The sequence below is a fragment of the Portunus trituberculatus genome, chromosome 46 (assembly GCF_017591435.1).
Source record: "Portunus trituberculatus isolate SZX2019 chromosome 46, ASM1759143v1, whole genome shotgun sequence".
In the NCBI taxonomy this organism is placed as follows: domain Eukaryota; kingdom Metazoa; phylum Arthropoda; class Malacostraca; order Decapoda; family Portunidae; genus Portunus; species Portunus trituberculatus.
In genome coordinates, this window is record NC_059300.1 from 31,077,735 (window position 1) to 31,100,176 (window position 22,442).

The window sequence follows — 22,442 nt, forward strand, 5'->3', positions numbered from 1 at the left end:
CAAGCTGTGCCAATAGGAATTTGCTATATGTATTCGTAGGTGGGGCACAGCTGGGCAGACAGGTGCACAGAGATCTGTGTGCGCAGGTGAGCCATGGCCACCAATGACATTAGTTGTAAAGGTTGCGAATTTGATTACTGGGAAATCATCACTCCTGCGATGCAAGTCAGTGTACAATCGAGAAGAGGACCAGCCAGGGACCTTCATCCTAGTGTTAGGTTAGGTTATGTTAGGTTAGGTTTATGTTAGGGTTAGGTTAGTGTTGCAGGGGGGCGTCTGGCGAGGCACAGCCCACCCCCCAGTTAGGTTAGGTTACGTTAGGTTAGGTTTATGTTAGAGTTAGGTTAGTGCCGTAGGGGGGGTCCAGGGGGGCACAGCGCCCCCGGTTAGGTTAGGTTACGTTAGGTTAGGTTAGGTTTTTTTCCTTAGATTTTTTTTTAGATCGCCATATCTCGCCTCTTTTGGCTCTCCCACCCAAAACCCCGATTCCCCACGTACCCCCAAGCTTGTTGGGGGGAAGGGGGGTAATAGAAAAGAATATGTAAGGAGTTGCTGTTCTATAGATTTACCGGTTAGTGTTGTAAGGGGGGGTCCGGGGGAACAGCCCCCCCCGGTTAGGTTAGGTTACGTTAGGTTAGGTTTTTGTCCTTAGATTTTTTTGGATCACCATATCTCACCTCTTTTGGCTCCCCCCCCCAAAAAAAAAAAAAAGCCCGATTCCCCATGTGCCCCCAAGCTTGTGGGGGGGAAGAGGGGTAATAGAAAAGAATATGTAAGGAGTTGCTGTTCTATAGATTTACCTATATATTACTGTATATGAAAGTAGTCACTATGTAAGCATTCACATCAGAGTAACATTTTCCTCAAGATTTTAATGCAAGTCAAATGTGAAATTATGTTAATTCACATTGTAAAATATTCCCAGCTCTATAAAAAAAAAAAAAAAAAAAAAAACTAAAACCTGAAGGGACTGTTAAACTTGTAGCACAGTGTGACAATCACAATAACACAATGATTACAGCTATGATGAAATGGAAGGATTATAGACTTAAGTTTGGCCATGTCATGTCTACATACAAAATCTTATTATATATGATACTCAGCTGTACCTAACTCGTGACCATAATCTGTTGCGAGATTGCCTTTGGAAGCAAAAGGTAGTGGGATGACAAGATTTTATTTGTATTGTGTGATGTAACCATCAGCAATGCTCTGGTTGATGTGATCTACCACACGAGTGTGATCACAAGCACCCCAGATATATTGTGTTGAACTGTAATAGGAACAAATATTCTTTCAAACATGTAGTAAAATGCATATAAACAGTGTCTCTTATCTTACAATGTATAACATACCATTAGCAAATATACTAGTGGTAAAGTCATAAAAAAATAATAAATGTTGTACTCACCCAAGTGATGAACTGATGGTGTGCCAAATTAGCTGTCTTGAAAAAAAAATATGATAAATAAAATGGTTTATTTGTTAATTACCCTGTTGTATACCTTTATAAAAAAGGTACATTAACATCATAATAGAGTATTGACAATTTATCCTTTTTCCAAAATTAAAGGAGCACTGTCTTGACACATCCCTCTTAAAAGAGGAAAAAAAAAAAAAAAAAAAAAAAACAGGCAGGGAATTACAGTACATCTGTAAAAGGTATGAAAAAATTGTGACTACTAGTTAACTCTAGTCTATATCAAAGAAATGAAATGGATAGAATAGGGAGAAGAGAAAGTAGAAAGTCTTGTGTAATGAGGTTGTGAGAGGGGAGTAGGCATGCACTTGGCAAAGAGAGCAGTGAAAGTAGTAACAGAAGATAGCAAGAGATGAAACACTGGGGAGAGAGAGAGAGAGAGAGAGAGAGAGAGAGAGACTGGAGACAGTTGATGAGGCGAAATACTTTTGATAGCAACCCTTTCAAAAGAGCAGTAGGAATGTAACCACCCCTACATGGCATATCCTATGTGCTCCATACATGGGTAGATAAGGCCCCTGTACAAAATAAGCAGCTAAGGGGTGAGAACAGACCTATTGCTGTCAAAAAGCAAAACTGAAAAATAGTTTTTTTTTTTTTTTTTTTAATTAATTAATTAATTTATTTATTTTATTTATTTATTTTTTTTCCTTCTTCTTTTTATCAATTTTCCAAGTGCATCTTAAATTTAATTCAAGTGTAGTAGATGGCCAACAAAATTACCGAGGCCTTGACTGTCTTTTCAGGTGAAATCTACACCTCGGAAAAGCATGGAAGTGACGAGACTGGTGATGGCACAGAAGCCAGCCCTTACAAGACAGCATTGCAGGCTATGCGCAAGGCTGGCAAGGAGCCTTTCCCTACCATCTATGTTGACAGTAAAGAGGAAAATGAGGTATTTGAAGAGACTCATGTTTGATATGGGAGATGGTTAAACATGAAAAATAAGTTTTGGTGTGAGGTACATTTTAGTCCATTGGCTTTTATCTCTGTAGTTATCGAAGCTTCTTGTCATATATATAAAGTTTCTTTTCTTCTATTTCTTACACTTTGTGGAAAAACTTTTAAGTTATAGATACTAATTGTATTGAATTGATTAATGAAATTATTACTAAATTCTGCTCTCCATTACATTTGATTGTCAATCTGTGTACCAGGCTGGCATAACATTTAGAGGAAAGGAGTCAAGAAGTTATCCTTCTTGCAATACAGTGGAACCTCGGTTCTCAATCTTAATTCACTCCAAAATGCCATTCAAAATTTAGAACATTCAGAAACCAAAACTGCATGTATGATAGAATCAGCATAAAACTGATTAATCCATTTCCGGATACCAGTGACCAACAACAGACGCAGACACTGCCATGATGGTTGCTTCAAAACTTCATCTCAGAAGTCATATATCTACAAAAGACATATTGAATGAAGTTATTGAAATGAAACTCATCAGAAGATATTATATAAACCATACAGATATTCTCTTTTGTCTCTGAAGAGGAAACCCTTACAGAGTGATACAGAGAGGAGCAATACAAAATGGTGATCATAACACTTAGACATTGTGCCGCTGGGAAAATACAGTTGTGCAGTAGCGATGACATTGCTGTCATTGAGAGAGCCACATGTGGCTTAGGGTTACTCCTGAGCAATCCAATTTGTTCAAAATATAGTGCATTTGGTAACTGTGGTTCCACTGTATCTGTTTTCGCTTTAGGACAATTTTTCTTGGATGGGTTGTCTTAGAAAGGTCCTTTCTTTTAGGGTGAGGGAGAGGGAAGATCTGTGATCCAAGAGACAGACCTCATTCCTTCCTTGGTGGCACTAGACCAACACTTGGGTCAGTGCAGCTACATATGGGGCTATACACCCTCCCAGGCAGATTCAGTGGTTTATGGGCATCTGGCACACATGGCTCCCACTCATAATGGTCTGAGCCTTCCATCCCATCCACACTTGGCACGCTGGTATAACCACATAGCAAGTTTTGGTCCAGAAGTCAAAGATTTCCCCTCTGCTGATCTCAACATTCTCAGTCAGTTCAAGTTGCCACAAGCCAGGTTACCTCAGGTTATTCAAAGTTATTACATTTCTTCATAGTTTAGCACTCATCCTTGTTACTGTGGTACCCACAGAACCATTCACCTGATGCCTGCCAGTAAAGTATCAGTCATTACTTGATGCCTGTGTTGCATCAGTATTCACCAGGCAAATGTGGTTGTAGCTCAGGTGCTTGGTCATGTCACTTTGCATTGCTAATTTGACCCCCAACAGTTTTGGTTTCTTTATTTTGTTATTTATTGTAGTCATATTTGACTGCATACAGGTTTGCTTTCTCTTCTTTTGTGTTTCAAACTTGAAAACTTTTTGCTAAGTCATTATTGTGTGTGTGTGTGTGTGTGTGTGTGTGTGTGTGTGTGTGTGTGTGTAATACTACAAAATTTCTTTTGTAGTAAGACTTGATAACTATTTTGTTGTATTATGTATCATATTGGCTAACATGTTTGCTCATGATAAAAAAATCCAAGGTTGAATCTGGACTGGATTGACTGTATAGCATTAGCCTGTGAGTCTAGTACTGTCTCTGCCTACTGCTGCCATCTTCTTCATGTGTGGCTCCCTCCTTCCATCATTAAGGTTTAGGCTTAATGTATGTATCTAAGTAATCACTTTCAGATAGCACACTTGGTAGTTTAGTTGAAAGAACACTGCCTTCATGATAGAGATTGCTTATTATTTAAAGTGCATGGTTGAAATGTTTGTTATATATAGTTTTTGAGTGTGGATTTGTTTTAAAAAGCACATCTTTGTAGGAAAGGAATCAATGTGAGGCACTCTTTATTCATGAATGTTGTGTCATGAGTAGTACAGCATCACACCAAATATTCATCATCATAACTTATTAAGATAGTTTCTCTTGTGTGCTTATATAACTAATTACTTGATGTCATTTCAGAAGTACACAGTCATAGCTAAAAGTCAGCTGAAGAAGCTCACAAAACTATGGAAAGATGTAAGTGTGATAAAATGTGTTATGCCTCCCTGTAGTGTCATACCTTGAATATCTTGATATAGGTTAATACATCATCACAATCACTGTTTAACTATATATGTTCTTACAACTAAAAGTATAACTGAAGAAAATGTAATTACCAGTAAATATTTTGAAACATTGAGGGATTTTTGTACAGTGCAGACCTGAGTGAAGTGGCTGAGGATGAGCCTTTGACTCAACACTTAAGGATTATGAGTTACTAATAATTGAGGTTAGATGATCATGACTCAAGCCAAACTAGGTTAACAGAAATAGTCTGTAGAATGAGAAAGATATATGGCTTACTTCAGAATCTTGTCCAGAGTTCAGATCACTGCACTGAAGTCTCAAATGTGAGGCATTGTTAGTATCAAGATAGATGACAAAATTAAACAAATTAGCCATGTATACTACAGAAAATAGATGAGTTAGATGTAGATTATTTTAGCTTGCTGAGCTTGAGCAGGAAGACAGCTGTAATGTTAGTTATTATTATTTAGAGTAACCATTTATATTTATACCTTGCTTTGGAGAGTAGAAGAGTGCATGTACAAAATCTTCAGAAAACTTGATTACTACTTTGAACTTTGGTGCCATATTTTAAGAAGCAAGAAGACATATATGGCTAATCTTTTTTGTTTGAGAGTGATATGTCTTCTCTCTTAGGAATGCAAAAAGCTAGAGGCACGCTTGCTGAAGGAGAAGGAGGATGAGGAAAAGAGAGCCAAGGCTTTAGAGGAGGCAAGGAAGATTACCATAACAGAGGACAAGAGCCTACCAGCTGCCACTTGCATCAAGATCCGCAGCAGCAAAGATCATCGCAACCAGAGAGTGAAGGTGTTTGGCTGGGTCCACCGGCTAAGGAGACAAGGTGAGGAAGAGAGAGAGAGAGAGTGTGTGTGTGTGTGTGTGTGTGTGTGTGTGTGTGTTTCACTGTTTGATCTGCTGCAGTCTCTGACGAGACAGCCAGACGTTACCCTACGGAACGAGCTCAGAGCTCATTATTTCCGATCTGCGGATAGGCCTGAGACCAGGCACACACCACACACCAGGACAACAAGGTCACAACTCATCGATTTACATCCCGTACCTACTCACTGCTAGGTGAACAGGGGCTACACGTGAAAGGAGACACACCCAAATATCTCCACCCGGCCGGGGAATCGAACCCTGGTCCTCTGGCTTGTGAAGCCAGCGCTCTAACCACTGAGCTACTGTATGTGTGTGTGTGTGTGTGTGTGTGTGTGTATGTGTGTGTAGAACAGATTGGCAGACTGGTGACCAACCAAAGAGCGAGCTAAATAAACACCTGAAAGTGAAGGACTCAGTGAGAGGTGTACAGATATATAAGGAGTCATCTTGGTATTCATGTTAACACTTATGTCTTCTTTTCTTGTTATCAGATGGTCCAAATAACTGCAGGATCCACTAATAAAAAATATTTCCTTTTGGAGAGAATGTAAGGGAGGAGTTGGCATGAATAAATGTGATAGCATAGTAAGCTTTATTTGATAACATTGCAGTTTGTGACAGTATGAGATTGTGCTGGAATAATCCAATTACATGTATTTCCTGTACAGGTAAGAACATGATGTTTATTGTCCTGCGTGATGGGACTGGCTTCTTGCAATGTGTGTTGACTGACCGCCTCTGCCAGACGTACGAAGCAGTCATCCTCAACACCGAGAGTAGTGTGGTGCTGTACGGCTTGCTGCAGGAGGTGCCTGAAGGAAAGGAGGTGAGTGCCTGCATCTGGTTTTTTGACATGTGTTTCTCTCAGAAGGATAGCCATGCAAGTCTCCATCAGCTCATTCACTGCTCTCTCTCTCTCTCTCTCTCTCTCTCTCTCTCTCTCTCTCTCTCTCTCTCTCTCTCTCTCTCTCTCTCTCTCTCTCAGTGACCCCAGCTGCCACTCATAAAATAGGCCTTCATTCCTATTGAAAATAAACCCCAGAAATTTGTTTTATCAAGTAAGGAATTTGACCACTGTAGCTTCTATTTGTATTAACCTCTTTGTAGTTGAAGGGAAAATATATGTAATACCAAATGAAAAATTATCCTGACCTGCCATGGGTTTATAGTGTACTTAGTTTCCCCACATATGAACCTTCCAGGCTGGTATTTATACATTGACTTTGCTTCATATTTGAAAATGCTCAACTTTATATACATATACATTTCTGATCTCTTCCAGGCACCAGGTGGTCATGAGCTTCAGGTAGACTACTGGGAGTTGTTGGGTGGGTCACCTGCTGGAGGAGCAGAAGCAGAGATCAACCAGTTGTCGAACCCAGATGTACAGCTGGACAAACGCCACCTTATGCTGAGAGGTGAAAACTGCTCCAAGGTAAAGCAGGAGGAATATGTATTAGTAGTGGTGTTAAGCATAATTTTGTAATAAAATGCTTTGTACTCATATGTTGCTTTGTAAGGGGAAAGATGAGAATGTAGGTAAGTAAAGCCCATTCTTTATTATTAGATAGTTTTGGGAATTTTTACAAGTGATGACCACAGTATAAGTTTCTATCTGCAAATGTTCATGCATTTCATGCTTATATACTTCAATCCTCTCAGTCACTACGCTATCTGTCACATACTCCGACACTATTCTCCTACTTCACACAGACTCCTCTCTCACACTCAGAACTGCTATTTTACTCATTTTACCTTCATACATTCTCTTAGGCTCCTAGACAACTGAACCCAATCAAGTTACTGTTTCACAATCTCCATTACTCAATATCTCTTATTGTCTTTCCCATACTACACATGGCAAATTGTTTTAACATTAATGAAATTTTTGCAGGTATTGAGAATGCGTTCCATCTTGATGAAGGCATTTGTGGACCACTACACTGACCGAGGCTATGAATGGGTGTCTCCTCCTGCTCTGGTACAGACACAGTGTGAGGGTGGCTCAACACTCTTTGATTTCAATTTCTTTGGAGAAAAAGCATACCTGACTCAGTCAAGCCAACTGTACCTAGAGACTTGCCTTCCAAGGTTTGTATTTGTGCTGCAGTGGTTACCTGATGATTCTCTCTCTCTCTCTCTCTCTCTCTCTCTCTCTCTCTCTCTCTCTCTCTCTCTCTCTCTCTCTCTCTCTCTCTCTCTCTCTCTCTCTCTCTCTCTCTCTCTCTCTCTCTCTCTCTCTCTCTCTCTCTGAGTTGAGTTGAGTATCTTGACAGTGTGACTATAAATCAACCAATCCTGACTCCTATGGTGTGGATATTTTTGTTAGTATTGGACACACCTGCTCAACACATTAAGGGAAAAAGAGTAAATTACATGAACCAGTGGCAGTTGACCAGAACATTGTGACTATTGCATGTTAGTATAAACAAGCCTTATTTTTATTCTTTATTGGAGAGAAAAGGCTGCCAATTATTACAAAACATCAGCTTTCAAATTACCCATTAATCACTGTCATTAAGACTATTCATACCATTGCCATACTTATCTAGTGTATTTTTTGTAGTAATATGCAACAATGTAAAGAAAAGAACATATGATGATATAAAATGAGTAATGGTAAGGGTGAAATAATGAAATGTATAAGGAGGCTGTTGGGTATTGTTATGGATATTATGTGCAGCTGAACCAGGCTGAGTGTGGTTCATGAGGGTTGATTCTCTCCTATATGGGTTTATAGGACAACTTGTGAAAGGAAGCCTATGAATTTGATGGTGAATTGTGGAAGTGTACATGATAGCATCTTACCTTCAAGAAGAATGTTGATAGGTTGTATATTTTGTATTTATTTATTGTCCTGTTCTCATTGACCTATTAGTTATTTAGTTATATTTATTATTATTATTATTATTATTATTATTTATTTATTTATTTATTTATTTATTTTATTGTATATTTTTTTTCTAGTTTTGGTGATGTGTTCTGCATTGAGCAGTCCTACAGGGCAGAGCAGTCCAGGACACGTCGTCACCTTGCCTCCTACACCCACGTTGAGGCCGAGTGTCCTTTCATTACATTTTCTGACCTTCTTGATCGCATCGAGGACCTGGTGAGGGAACAGCATGATTTTTTGTTTTGCTTTGTAATTGTAATTCTTTTGCTTTTCACATGGAGTCATTGAATAGAATTTTACAAGGCCTTTGAAATATTGCTGAAAATATTGGAAAACAAAGTTCCAATCTGAAGATAAATTTCATGTATACTCCATTGACAAGTCACAGTACATTTGCAGGGGAGTGGCAGCACATTCACAATGTGTTCTCAGTGTGTTCACACCATGTTTGCCAAGTATGACAGTCCCAACACAATTAGCAGCAGTGTCACCATCAAGATTTGCCAATGTGTGAATAGGACTTATGGTAACTGGTGAGAGATTAGCATTAGTAGTCATGTCAGCTTATGACTATTCCAGGTGTGTGATGTTGTGGACCGGGTTATGAAGCATCCTGTGGGAAGTCAACTCATGAAAGACTTGCACCCAGAGTTTGTAGCACCATCACGACCCTTTTACAGAATGACCTATGCAGATGCTATCAAGTACCTGAAGGAACACAACATTACAAAAGAAGATGGAACTTTCTATGAGTTTGGTGAGGTGAGGAATGTTATATATTACTTATTTTACCCAAACATGTCTTAAAAGTGACAACTTAAACAGCAAGACATAGCTGTGCATTTGTATATTTGAATGTACTCAACTTTAAATTCCATAGCCAAGGTCACTAAAGGAGAAACAATGTTGCTTTTATTTAACAGTGGATTTTTATTCCCAGGATATCCCAGAAATGCCAGAGAGAAAAATGACAGACAAGATTGGCAAGCCCATTCTTCTTAACTCTTTCCCAGCCGGCATCAAGGCTTTCTATATGTCCCGCTGTGCTGATGATCACTCCCTCACAGAGTCGGTATGTGTTTTATCTCTCTCTCTCTCTCTCTCTCTCTCTCTCTCTCTCTCTCTCTCTCTCTCTCTCTCTCTCTCTCTCTCTCTCTCTCTCTCTCTCTTAGTGACATGAGAAAAGAGTTTTACTGTCCTGAATGAGTCGCATTAACTCATTCAGGTTTCACTCTCATTTATCAGTAGTCACCTGGATCACCCCTAACTATCATCCTCTCATCTATCTCCTTTATGCCATTCATTTCAACATATATCAGAGCACATGAATCCCAGGTGGTAATGATGCAATGGACAGCATAGGTTTGCATTTACACATGCTTGTTTTCTACACTGATACTTGTGAAATTACTCTGCAGGTTGACCTTTTGATGCCTAATGTTGGGGAGATTGTTGGAGGGTCCATGAGGATGCATGATCATCAAGAGCTCATGGATGCATACAGGGGAGCTGGTCTTGACCCAGAACCTTATTACTGGTACACTGACCAGGTTAGTTTCTTTTGTTTACAATACATTTATTTCTTTTAATTTTTACAATAGTTAAATTATTTTTTTACAAATAGACTAATATAAAGCTGATCAGTCAATAGCTTAACTAAGATGTATTTCCTATCACTTATAAACCAGTTGTATCTTGATAGATCAAGTACACATTATGTCTGAATAAAAATACGCAGTGAAAGGTAACATGTGTGATGAATGACTTCCATACGGTGTGTATTAGATTGAAACAAAGTAAATGCTGAGAAAAGTAAAATGGAGTTTGAGGAAAAGTGGAGGTGTGTGGCTTTAGGATACCTCATAGAATGAATATGCCATGTGTAGGAACGTGAGTTGGTAATGGTGGGGAGAGAGTGGAGAAAGAGAACAAATTTTAAGTATCTGGGAACAATACCAGCTAAATATGGTGAGTTGGAGGGTGAGATTAGCAAATTATGAAGTAGGGAGGTCATAAGATCATTTGTAACAGTTAAGAAAATATCTATATATGAAAAGAGATGTTTGAGAAGTGGTATTCACCTACTAGCACTGACATAATTAGAGATCTGCTATTGAAATAGGGCACAAAAATTGAGTTATGGAGTTTTGGAATGAATGAAAAAAAGCATGCTGAGATGGGATGGCTGTTTTGAGTGGATGAGGAGTACACTTTTGATAAAGAAGGTGTATATGAGTGAAATTGATAATATTAATAGGTGAGGTAGATACTTGGAAGATCTAAGACTAAAATAAAGAATTGCAAGTGTGACAGAGATGTTGATAGAGGTGAAGCACCAAGCAATAAGGACATGTCTTGATAAGGATAGGTCAAAGTGCTTGGATGGGACCAAAGAATTGAACAAATATTTTACAATTAGCTACATACTTGATTGTACAAAAGTTCATTGTATGACTATATCAAATAGAATTCAGCTAGTCATATCTATGAATCTGCCGTGTACTTGTAGAAAGAAAATTTACATACTCTCCAAGTTTCACACTATCCTTCTTTCCTCTTTATCACAACCATATCCATGTTCACTTTTTATATGCATTACTACTACTACAATAGTGATTATTATTACATTTATTAAAGTGTCATGATTTATTTTTTCAGCGGCTGTATGGTACTACACCACACGGTGGATATGGACTTGGTCTTGAGAGGTTCCTTTGCTGGCTGGCCAATCGCTATCACATCCGGGAAGCTACTCTGTATCCAAGATTTGTAGGTCGCTGCACTCCTTAGATCCTTTGGATTTCTCAATTTGTGAGGTGGTAATGGCTAACTATCCCTTGATTATTTAATTCAACTGCTTTCTTTGATGCTGCAACAGTTGTGTTAACTGTACTGGGTGATTACAGCATTGAGCTGCATTAGCAACTTTTATGATTGTTAATTTATGGTAATAGACATTAAATATCAAGTGGTTCTTGAGAATATACTTTATTATAATAAACAAATTTCTTACAAATCTATAATTATATTATTTCACACAGCTGGAGGTATGAGAACCATGGTGGGAAGAAAGGATAGGGAGGGAAGAGGAAGAAGGCAGTCAGTTTTAACTAATGACAGCTGCCATGAAAAAAAGGATCATATATCACTTTTGTTTGGATTATGGGTTGGAAAACTGCTTCAATAAGTTGGAAGCCGACTGTACATGTAGTTATGTATCTATTTTTATATGGGTAAGCAATGACATGCACAAGGAAGTGCATTGTCAGTATGTATCTATTTCTACATGGGAAAGCATGAACTATATGTATGGATAAGTATGCACAAGTAAAGATGCTAACATTTCTGAAAGGGCAAGCATGCACAGGCAAGCAGATATTGGGTAGATATGGATATTTTTGAGAGTAGTATCTATTAGGGATGGAAAAGGTATGTGGTTTCTGGTAATTGCAAGTATGGGTACAGTAAGTCCCTGATTTGTGATAGAAATATATTCTTTAAAACCTTATCATAAAGCGAAATTAGTGTGAACTGAATCCGTTTTACATGTATTAGATAGGAATACGTTCCAGCTCAGTACAGAAGTCAATAGAAAAAAGTAAACAAATTGGACAAGCCATGTATTACCGAAAAAAAAAAAAAAATGAACAAGAATACTGTTTTACTTAGATTATTTAATGTTAATCTTCTGTATAGGTCCTCCCCGAGGCTAGAGGACTATTTGTGCCCTTCCTTTGTCCCTCCTGAGGCTAATAAACAGCAGGGATCTCGCCTGCCTTACTCGGAAGGAGGGTTCACAGGAGAATGATCAGCTGATGTGGCAGATGAAGTGGGTAACGCACCGGCCGAGTGTGAAGTAAGTGAATCATATCCTTCAAACTGGTCACTTGAAGTTGATAATCCAGTTTTAATCGACGAAGTTGAAGGTCCAATGAGTGAAGTGGATGGTCTAGCTACAAGTTTGAAAAAAGCTGAGATTGTGGACTTTCGCCTTTTTATGTTTCTCATCATATAATTCTGTAGATTTTCATCGCCTGTTCCATCTGATTAACCACACTGCTACTTCTTTTGGGGTCAGGGTCATGTTCTTGCAGCAATTACATTGCAGAGTCAATAAAACTGAAAGCTTTTTGCAGTCTTGATGTCTTCACCACGATCTAAATTATGTTTGTGACATTTGGACACAGATTGGTATTAAATGCGGAGAATAATGTAAGTATATCACTAAGCATGAGGTTTCAGTGTGTTTGTAGTGGCGGTGCGAAAGTGACTAGTTTATAGTTGGCCGTGGTGTGGCACCACAATCACAGCAACAAGTTTGGCGGGAATTTTAAATATCGTAACTGCAAATTTTTTATCGTAAATTGAAAAAATGGTAGTAATTGTCAACTATTGTATCTGTGAATTTTTTGTAAACCAGACTATCATAAAATGAGGACTTACTGTACCCGTCCTGGCCCACCCAGGATACCTAGGTAGATCTCGGGTATCCATCACAAACTGCTACCTGTCAGTGCACGGTGGTCCTAGGATCAAGGTTGATACAATTACTAGATAGGTACCGGGGTTTCACTGGACTCGTATTTACTTGGGACATTGGAAAACTGACCACGTTTCAGAGTTAACCTTATTTTTTATATTTCAATCACTACTGCCAAACTTCTCATGTTTAAAACTAACTTGGTATTCACTTTCCTCCTCCCTGCATCCTGTTGTAGTGTTGAATCCAAGTATTTGATGAGAGGATAACAATATTCTCAACATTGATGTAACAAGACAATCCCCACATCACTGCCCAGCCAGCAATTACACTAAAAGAACTGAAGATTAGCCAATCTTTTATTTTTATATGTTGGTTGTTTTCCCTATGAGTCAATGGTTATGGTGCATAAAAAGTCTTGATAAATTATAAGTAAGTATATGATTTAATTGTATTCATTCCTGGGTATGTGGTTATGTTTGTTTTTATTTTTTGTTAAGCTGTGTTTTGTAGATTTGATTCTCTCTGTCCATGCAGTTTGTCTTGCCTCCTCTCCTTCTCATCCCTTCAATCTCTTTCCTTTATATTTATCCATTCAATCCTTCCTTTACTTTTATCTCTTTCTTCCTTCATTCATTCAGTCTTGTATTTTCAAAAGCCTCATGGTTTCAAAGATTAGTTTTAAGAGAAGAGGTGTCCCCTCTGACCTCTTTCTCTCTGCGGAGGCTAAAGAAAAGAGCAATAAATGTATTCCAATATAACATTTACTTGAACACACCCAGCACTGTAACAAACATTATATAGATGCATTGGGTACACCGTTGCGATAATAGCAACGTAACACTGAACATAACAAATAAGAAAAGAATAACAGGAGCAGCAACAACAATGATGGCAATGATAAGTATAGAAAAAAAAATAATAACACAGTAGCAGTGGTGATGGAACTGTGGGTAGCCAGGTTGACCATGCTGCTCCGGCCTAGACAGCATCACCAGCACCTCCAGGAACAGGTCACCCATGTGCTTCATGCTGCAATACTCCTTAAACTTGCAAAAGTGTGGAGGGATCAATCTGAGGGGGAGGTGGAGGAAGGAAAATACCCTCGAATAAGGAAGTAGATGAAAAATAGATTTAACAAAGACATGGAAAATGGTAAACACACACACACATGCTGGATGCAGTGTCGCAACAGGCAGCAGGTTGCTTATATATGGCTACACAAACACCCTCCTGCCAGCCTAGAGCGACCCTAGCTGCCTTGGCTTGTGTCGGCCCCAGCTAGGATGACGTCATATTATATATGCGTGACTGCTTTCTTTTAAAAAATGGCCCATAGAAAAGAGAAACCAAAGCTGTAATGCCTATTCAATTTTGAAAGGGCATAATTTTTAATCAACTATGGAAGTATAAAAACATACCTGAGTAGACCAATGATAAAGATATATCTAAGGAATTATTTGAAAAAAAGTTGCAGCATCAACATCATACAAACAAACACTCCAAAGTACACAAACCTGATTTATTGGGAATGAAACACTTAAGAAATAAAAACTACTTTGTCAGGCCTCTAAAACTTACCTACAAGCTACACAAAAAATACATAAATAAAATTTACACACACACGGCCCGGTAGCTCAGTGGTTAGAGCGCTGGCTTCACAAGCCAGAGGGCCTGGGTTCGATTCCCCGGCCGGATGGAGATATTTGGGTGTGTCTCCTTTCACGTGTAGCCCCTGTTCACCTAGCAGTGAGTAGGTACGGGATGTAAATCGAGGAATTGTGACCTTGTTGTCCCGGTGTGTGGTGTGTGCCTGGTCTCAGACCTATCCCAAGATCGGAAATAATGAGCTCTGAGCTCGTTCCGTAGGGTAACGTCTGGCTGTCTCGTCAGAGACTGCAGCAGATCAAACAGTGAAAAAAAAACCCAGTGAACAGTGATTTACACACGCCCAGTAGCTCAGTGGTTAGAGCGCTGGCTTCACAAGCCAGAGGACTGGGGTTCGATTCCCCGGCCGGGTGGAGAATTTGGGTGTGTCTCCTTTCACGTGTAGCCCCTGTTCACCGCTAGCAGTGAGTAGGTACGGGATGTAAATCGAGGAGTTGTAACCTTGTTTTCCCGGGGTGTGGTGTGTGCCTGGTCTCAGGCCTATCCGAGGATCGGAAATAATGAGCTCTGAGCTCGTTCCGTAGGGTAACGTCTGGCTGTCTCGTCAGAGACTGCAGCAGATCAAACAGTGAAACACGCACACACACACACCGCGTAGTGTACACGAAGGCCACGGTAGTGTAGTGGTTAGCACGCTCGACTCACATTCGAGAGGGGCGGGTTCGAGTCTCGGTAAGCGGCGAGGCAAATGGGCAAGCCTCTTAATGTGTGGCCCCTGTTCACCTAGCAGTAAATAGGTACGGGATGTAACTCGAGGTGTTGTGGCCTCGCTTTCCCGTTGTGTGTTGTTGTGGTCTCAGTTCTACCCGAAGATCGGTCAATGAGCTCTGAGCTCGCTCCGTAATGTGGAAGACTGGCTGGGTGACCAGCAGGCGAGTCTGAGGCGACCCGCCGCGACCGAGGTGAATTACACACACACACACACATATATATATATATATATATATATATATATATATATATATATATATATATATATATATATATATATATATATATATGTGTGTGAATGTTGATCTGATTGATTGATTGATACATTTGTTGTTGCATTAATAATGAAATACAACAGAGGAAGAGGATGGATCTTGCCACCCACCCCCTGGTCAAAGACTGAAGGTTAAGGTATCAAAAATATTTAAATAGACAGTATACATAACAAGACTACAAGTACTTAAATAAATAAATACAGATATTGCACACCTTATTGCATAAATATCCTACAGTCTGGGAGCAAAATGAGGATATTGCTCGAGTATATTATCCCTGGGAGTGGTTGAGTCTAGGAGATGGTCAATGAGGCTATACAAGTCATGTTGACCTTGTGGCCTAAATTTAGGAATGAGAGGACATTCCATGATATAGTGACGCAGAGTGTGTCCCCTTGGTGCAGCATACAGCACACAGCACACACCAGGAGAAGCACCGACTTTCCAAAAGTACTTGTAGCCTAAGCTGAGCTTCATTGCCACCCTGTCGTGTGATGCAGTGTGTCTCCCATAGGTGTAAGCACAGCTCTGGGAGACATGCATAGTGAAGACTAGTACCACTGCCTCTATGGCAACAAAGCTCCAACTGATCACTAATGCTACTATGTAAAGTCCTTAATGCTACTCTTAACATAACCCCAAATGCTCAGTGCCAGGGTCCACTGTGTCATCTTGGAGGGCACACTGAGCAAGGCGGTCTGCTTTTTCAATTAGCGGGATATCCACATGAGAGGGTATCCAGGTGAAATGGACCGTGGCACCAGCACCTTCAAGGGCGTGGATGAGATCAAGACACTTAGTAACTAGATTACAGCCCATGGGGGAGGTGGACTGAAGAGCATACAAAGCAGCCTGACTGTCAACAAAGAAATAAATATTCTCATGGAGAGGCGCCACAATATGGAGCGCCTCCAGTACAGCATACAGTTCTGCTCTAGTGGAAGACATGGGTGCAGGGAGCCGCCAGCTGCTGCCACCTAGAAACTTCATTGCCAGTGTGGTGACTGACAGACATGTAGTCGCGCCTGTTGCGGATGAACAGCCCACATCCGTACCTGCTGCCAGTGACTGACCCATCACAATAAACATAAATAGCCTGAACGTGAGGGTACTTGGACGATTTAGTCATGTACGTCTTGCAGCACATGAGGGATCCATATTATACTTCGTCTCTTAACGTACCAAGTTGGCTCATTCCGTGATAGGAACGTTTTATAAGTACGGCCCAGTACCTACAAATCATTCCAAAATTCATATATTTAACTTTATTGTTTGTTTCTATTTCTATACAGGTAAGGATGCACAGGTGAGCAGGGTGTTGTTTAGTAAACCCGTGGCAAGAATGCAATCACCACTACCACCATCACCGTAACGACTACTCTAACGTTTCTTGCCTCACCCAATTAGGTAAACACACAATCTGGGTGGATAATTGATGTAATATTTCTTTCAGACAGATCTCAACCCAATAAGCAGCGTAGAGGTGTTGTAATGAAGAGGACAGCATAACAACTGTGGCTGGGTGGGTAGGACTTTGTCACTCGAGTCAAGTAGTGCTGCATTCATCATGTACTATCTATAGATATATCGTTGCCTTTCGTTAGAACTTACAAAAATATAATTACTAAATGAACGGATGGGCAATGGCAGATGCAGAAAGCAAAGACATGACAAGAACCACGTAAATGTTCAAAGCCAGACAATTTGTGCTAATCCGTTTCTCGTGGTTTTTGCTGTGCATTACCTATTTTGTTGTTATTTTGTGCGGTGTCTCCGCGGCCCGTGCCACTACCATCCTCTTAACCTTACCAATAGTGACTTTTCACGGATGATCTTGTGATGCCAGATACAAAATGTACCAGAGGATTGCTCCCCCAGTGGTTGGGTGATTGATGTACTGTACATGACAAGTCTAAGTGGAGAGCTGTCAGACACATTGACATGATATAACGGGAAGTGATTTCAAGGAAAAGAAAATTACCACTGTATTATTATTATTAATATTAATATTATGATTGTTATTATTATCATTACATTACTTATTATTTTAGAATATGCAGTTTTTTCATCCATTTTCCCTTCTGTTAGAGCAAATTTTTCTTGAGTACCAGTCACATTTTAGTCAGGAAAAGTATTATTTTGGCTTTACTTCCAATTTTTTTGCTGTTCAAATCACCACCGTTATCATTCACCAAGACCACACAGGATATGACAAAAGTGTAATAGTTGCAAAAAGAATGTTGGATTGGAGAAAGAGGAAGCACCTCATGGTTGGAGGGCAGCTTCATGGATATGGACTCAAGATCCTTCTATTTGCAGTTTTGTTCAAATTTGAAAAATGTAAGAGAAAAGATTAATGTATATTACTTACAATTAATTAATGAAAAATTGACCTTCTCTTTATAACTCAAGATTTCATTCATCTCAAAGAAATGTGATGGTCATTGTTTGAAGAATGTTATAAATCTTCTGCTCATGTCAAATATTTTGGAATGTCCTTTGTTGTAAGATATAATTCATTGATAAAAAAATATTGAAATGATAGATACCAAAACATTCCCCATTTCCATATACAGTCATATAAATAAAACAAAATAACAAATCCAAAGTACTACTGTATCTGAAAGTGGCATTTTATTAAGCAAACTCAAGTCTTTGAACAGGGAGCTCAATACTTTCTATAGACTCTGTCTTTATCATTCTGTTTGCTCTCAAGTAATCTTACAAAATTTTTGGTTATGTAAATTAGTAAGTTTGTAAATAACCCTTACCTTTCAGAGCATAAATGCGACATCATCAATTCTGAGTATTAGAAGAGCATCATCAGAGGCAAGATGGGGAAAGCTGAAAAAGGAACTCCTAAGGACCTGGCCAATCGTATGAAAGCCAAGGGGCTCCAGAAATTGCGTTGGTACTGCCAGATGTGTCAGAAGCAGTGCCGTGATGAGAATGGCTTTAAGTGTCACACCATGTCAGAGAGTCACCAGCGACAACTGCTTCTATTTGCTGATAACCCTGAATCTTTCTTGGACAGTTTTTCAGAGGAGTTTCTAGAGGGGTATCTGGGACTGCTGAAGCGAAGGTTTGGTACAAAACGTGTACATGCGAACAATGTCTACCAGGAATATATTCAGGATCGTGATCATGTTCATATGAATGCAACACAGTGGGAAACACTCACAGATTTTGTGAAGTGGCTGGGACGAGAGGGTCACTGTGTTGTGGATGAGACAGAAAAGGGTTGGTATGTGACCTACATTGACAGAGACCCAGAGACCCTCAGGAGACAGGCAGCAGCTCAACGGCGTCAAAAAGCAGAGCGTGGACAGGAGGAGCGTATGCAAGATTTCATTCAACGTCAGATTGAACTTGGACGTGCTAAGGATCCTGTGGACAAGTTGCAAGGTGATGAGGCAGCAGCAGCACTCCAACGTGAAGATGGTGCCACTATCAGCTTGACTCTTAAAGCTGGCCCTGCACGACCTCGCCTCTCTGGCCTGGAGGGTGGCAATGCTTTGAAAATTGTTTCAGGAAAGCAAGCAGAAAAGGTCAAGAAGGACACAAAAAAGCGCACTGCTCTTGATGAAATTATGGAAGAAGAAATGAAAGGCAAGAAATCGCGTGAAGAGAGCACCACACTAGGAAAAGAAAAGTCAAATAGTTCTACTGAGGAAACAAGAGACCTTCCTTGGGTCATTGAGGATATCATAGTGAAGGTTGTAACAAAAGACCTTGGATCAAAATATTATAAACAAAAAGGGATAGTGAAAGAGGTAGTTGGAAAATATGCTGCCATTGTTCGACTCTTGGACTGCAATACAAAGCTAAAGTTGGACCAGACACACTTAGAAACTGTGATTCCATCAGTTGGGCGGGCGGTATTGGTGGTTGCTGGCCCTCGGCGTGGATCTCAAGCTATGCTCCACAGCATACAAGAAGAAAGTTTCAGTGCAACATTAGACTTTGAAGGCCAGTTAGTGCCTGGTATTCCATATGAGCAATTTAGCAAGTTGGTGCCATCCTAGGGAAAAGTAGGAGTGAGTGTTTAACTGCAGAAATTGTCTGCTCAATTATGAGCCTTGTTAATATGGATTGTCTTCAAAGGAAAACTAATGTACCAATTTATAGAAAAAATCAAGTACATGTACAAATAAGTCAAGCAATAGTTGAAGGAGTAAGAGCATTGATATATAATTAGATAAGGGCATGACAAACAAAGCATCGTAAAAATTTAGTACAAAATTTTTTTATACTTGTGCCCTTAACCTTCACTAGACAAATTCAACAAACACAAAGTGTGCAATTGTGCAAGTAGGTAAAATAAATGAAAGCAATGCACCAGAATCAGTTTTGCAGTAACATGGATTGCCTCTACTAGAATCTGATCTAAAATTCTGTGACCTACAATAACTTTGCTGAAATGTAAATTGGAATCAGTTGGACTTTTCTGTTTAGTGATGGTTGTCTACCTTTATAGCAAGCTAACATTCTTCTTAAAGAAGAGTAAACAAGGCAAGGTGTCTATATTAATTTGTTGATTCATTCCCTGTCATCTTTGTCACGTAGCCACTAGGGGGAGATAGGAAGATCTATTGCATAGCACACACAGCAACTGCTTTACCTTTGCTGCACCATGGTAGACTTTTCTTTCCCACATCTTAATCAATTATTGATAAGATCATATGCAGGAAAGCAGTGGTGGAAGTTCTCAAGGACATGTCATTTATATATTAAGAATGGTTTCTATCCTTCCTTACCATCATTGACCTCACATCAAATGCTCTCTTCTCACTGTCCATCCATCCCTTTCATGGATTTTCCCTTAGTCTTAAACCTCTTGCATATATTCTCTACTTAACCAAATCATTCCAATGCTCTTTGCTTCATTAGTTCAAAGTCCAACAACAGTTTATTAATTTCTTACTGTAAGCATGTTTCTTAACACATGCTTTCCAGAAACTATTTTCACACACACACACACACACACACACACACACACACACACTAACACCGGGTAGTGTAGTGGTTAGCACGCTCAACTCACAATCGAGAGGGCCCGAGTTCGAATCCCGGGAAGTGGCGAGGCAAATGGGCAAGCCTCTTAATGTGTAGCCCCAGTTCACCTAGCAGTAAATAGGTACGGGATGTAACTCGAGGGGTTGTGGCCTCGCTTTCCCGGTGTGTGTTGTGTGTTGATGTGGCCTCAGTCCTACCCGAAGATCGGTCTATGAGCTCTGAGCTCGTTCCATAATGGGGAAGACTGGCTGGGTGACCAGCAGGCAACCGAGGTGAATTACACACACACACACACACACACACACACACACACACACACACACACACACACACACACACACACACACAGATGTATTCAAGTGCAGTGTTAAAGAAAAATGTGTATGAGAAAAGTTAAAGTCTGCATTTAACATGGTCAAGATTGAATAGTTTAAGTACAGTAGAAAGCCAAGAGGCATTTTTATATGGAAAGGGACAGTAATTGTTGAATGAATTGTATTTGAGTGGCTTTTTTACATAACTGAATAGGGGAAAGATTGCTTTAATTCTTGTGGATGAAATGACAAAATGGGTAAATGTATTTGACAGGAAGTAATATAAATGCTGTAGGAAAAATGATTGTGACAAATTCAGTGACAACATTATAAATAAATAAATTGAAAAATTATTTTTTTATCTTTGAATATACATATACATGTGTGTGTGTGTGTGTGTGTGTGTGTGTGTGTGTTTACCTAGTTGTATATTACAGAGTTCGAGTAGGACTCATAGTGACCTGTCTCCATATTTACTTTTATCCAACTTTTCCTTAAATTCATGCACACTTTCTGCTGTTACAATCTCTTTACTCAATCTGCTCCAGATGTCCACCATCCTATGTGGAAAACTAAACTTTTTAGTGTTCCTTAAACACTGACTTTTCATGATCGTGAAGTGTCCTCTTATTCACCTTTCTCCATCTTCTGTCAGTGATACTAGGTCTTGTCTGTCTTTTCTATATGGTTTACTAACTTAATACATCATTCTCCCATTTCCTTCAGTTTTTATTCATAGGGAAGATCCTTTATATCTGGCATCATCTTTGTAGTGGTCCTTTGGATTCTTTTTAGTTTCCTAATGTCCCTCTGCTTGTATGGTAACCACATCACTGCTGCATATTCTAGTTTAGGTCTTATCATAGTGTTTATGATTTTTTTACCATACTCTTATCCATGTAATTGAACGCCACCTTGATATTTTTATTGCCTTATATGTTGAAGCAAACAACCCATTTATGTGTTTTTCTGGAGTCAGAGTCTCTTGTATAATGACTCCCAGCTCTTTCTCTTCTCTCTTTTTCATTATAGCCTCTTCTCCCATTTTGTATTCCCATGTAGGTCTTCTATTACTTCTACCCATTTCCATCACATGGCATTTCCTGGTATTAAATTTTAATTTCCACTTTGGCTCCATTCTCAGCTCTTGTCAGTGTATTTCTGCAATTCCATACAGTCCCCATTATTCCTTGTTACTTTCAAGAGTTTTGCATTGTCTGCAAACAAATTTATGTAGCTACTCAAACTCTCTTGTATATCATTAATATATACTTGGAACTTAATTGGTGCCAGCACTGAACCCTGTGATATGTCACTTGTAACTGTGCTCTAACTTGATGGGGTGTCTCTTATCATTGTCCTCATTTCCCTTTCTGTTAAATAGTCCGTCATATAATTTAAACTATTTCCCTGTATCCCTCCAATGTGTTCTATTTTCCATAGGAGTCTTCTATGTGGTACTCTGTTGAAAGTCTTTTTAATATCTAAATACACCATGTCAACGCATCCATCTCTCCCTTGTACCTCATCTATTACTCTTGTATAAAAGCTTAGTAAATTTGTTATGCATGATCTTTCTTTTCTAATACCAAATTGAGAGTTATTCATTATTTCATTTTCCTCTAGATATTCTTATCTATTTTTCTTTAATTACAATTTCAT

General features: G+C 39.4%; 2 protein-coding genes and 1 long non-coding RNA gene across 7 annotated transcripts in view; 2 read left to right on the forward strand and 1 right to left on the reverse strand.

The window, feature by feature from the left end:
• LOC123520183 (asparagine--tRNA ligase, cytoplasmic-like) overlaps positions 1–11,334 on the forward strand; it is a 12,749-nt gene extending 1,415 nt beyond the window's left edge. The window contains exons 2-13 of one of the 2 annotated variants that reach the window (XM_045282213.1): positions 2,227–2,375; positions 3,242–3,547; positions 4,434–4,490; positions 5,178–5,382; positions 6,092–6,249; positions 6,706–6,858; positions 7,318–7,514; positions 8,391–8,532; positions 8,896–9,078; positions 9,257–9,388; positions 9,735–9,866; positions 10,975–11,334. In XM_045282213.1, coding sequence (XP_045138148.1) covers positions 2,227–2,375; positions 3,242–3,547; positions 4,434–4,490; positions 5,178–5,382; positions 6,092–6,249; positions 6,706–6,858; positions 7,318–7,514; positions 8,391–8,532; positions 8,896–9,078; positions 9,257–9,388; positions 9,735–9,866; positions 10,975–11,106 — 1,946 coding nt within the window. In that variant the 3' untranslated portion in view covers positions 11,107–11,334. The remainder of the gene's footprint in view (positions 1–2,226; positions 2,376–3,241; positions 3,548–4,433; positions 4,491–5,177; positions 5,383–6,091; positions 6,250–6,705; positions 6,859–7,317; positions 7,515–8,390; positions 8,533–8,895; positions 9,079–9,256; positions 9,389–9,734; positions 9,867–10,974) is intronic. The other variant, XM_045282214.1, reaches the window with a different exon arrangement.
• A 2,208-nt stretch (positions 11,335–13,542) lies between these two features.
• LOC123520187 lies at positions 13,543–14,423 on the reverse strand. The gene is made up of 2 exons (XR_006679190.1): positions 13,968–14,423; positions 13,543–13,870 (listed from the first exon to the last, which is right to left on the reverse strand). It is a non-coding gene; the product is annotated as an uncharacterized LOC123520187 (long non-coding RNA).
• A 1,955-nt stretch (positions 14,424–16,378) lies between these two features.
• On the forward strand, positions 16,379–20,533 carry LOC123520185 (DNA/RNA-binding protein KIN17-like). 4 transcript variants are annotated; one of them, XM_045282218.1, is made up of 3 exons: positions 16,379–16,579; positions 16,743–16,857; positions 18,229–20,533. In XM_045282218.1, the coding sequence occupies exon 3, from the start codon at positions 18,285–18,287 to the stop codon at positions 19,473–19,475; it is 1,191 nt and encodes a 396-aa protein (XP_045138153.1). In that variant the 5' UTR covers positions 16,379–16,579; positions 16,743–16,857; positions 18,229–18,284; the 3' UTR covers positions 19,476–20,533. The 4 variants fall into 4 exon arrangements, with proteins under 4 accessions (XP_045138153.1, XP_045138154.1, XP_045138155.1 ...); XM_045282219.1 differs by having other exon boundaries at positions 16,379–16,552; XM_045282220.1 differs by having other exon boundaries at positions 16,388–16,579; positions 16,743–16,972.
• The last annotated feature ends 1,909 nt before the right edge of the window (positions 20,534–22,442 follow it).

Coding starts and splice junctions, on each gene's coding strand:
- LOC123520185 (XM_045282218.1), top strand. CDS start 18,285: ATGGGGAAAGCTGAAAAAGGAACTCCTAAGGACCTGGCCAATCGTATG.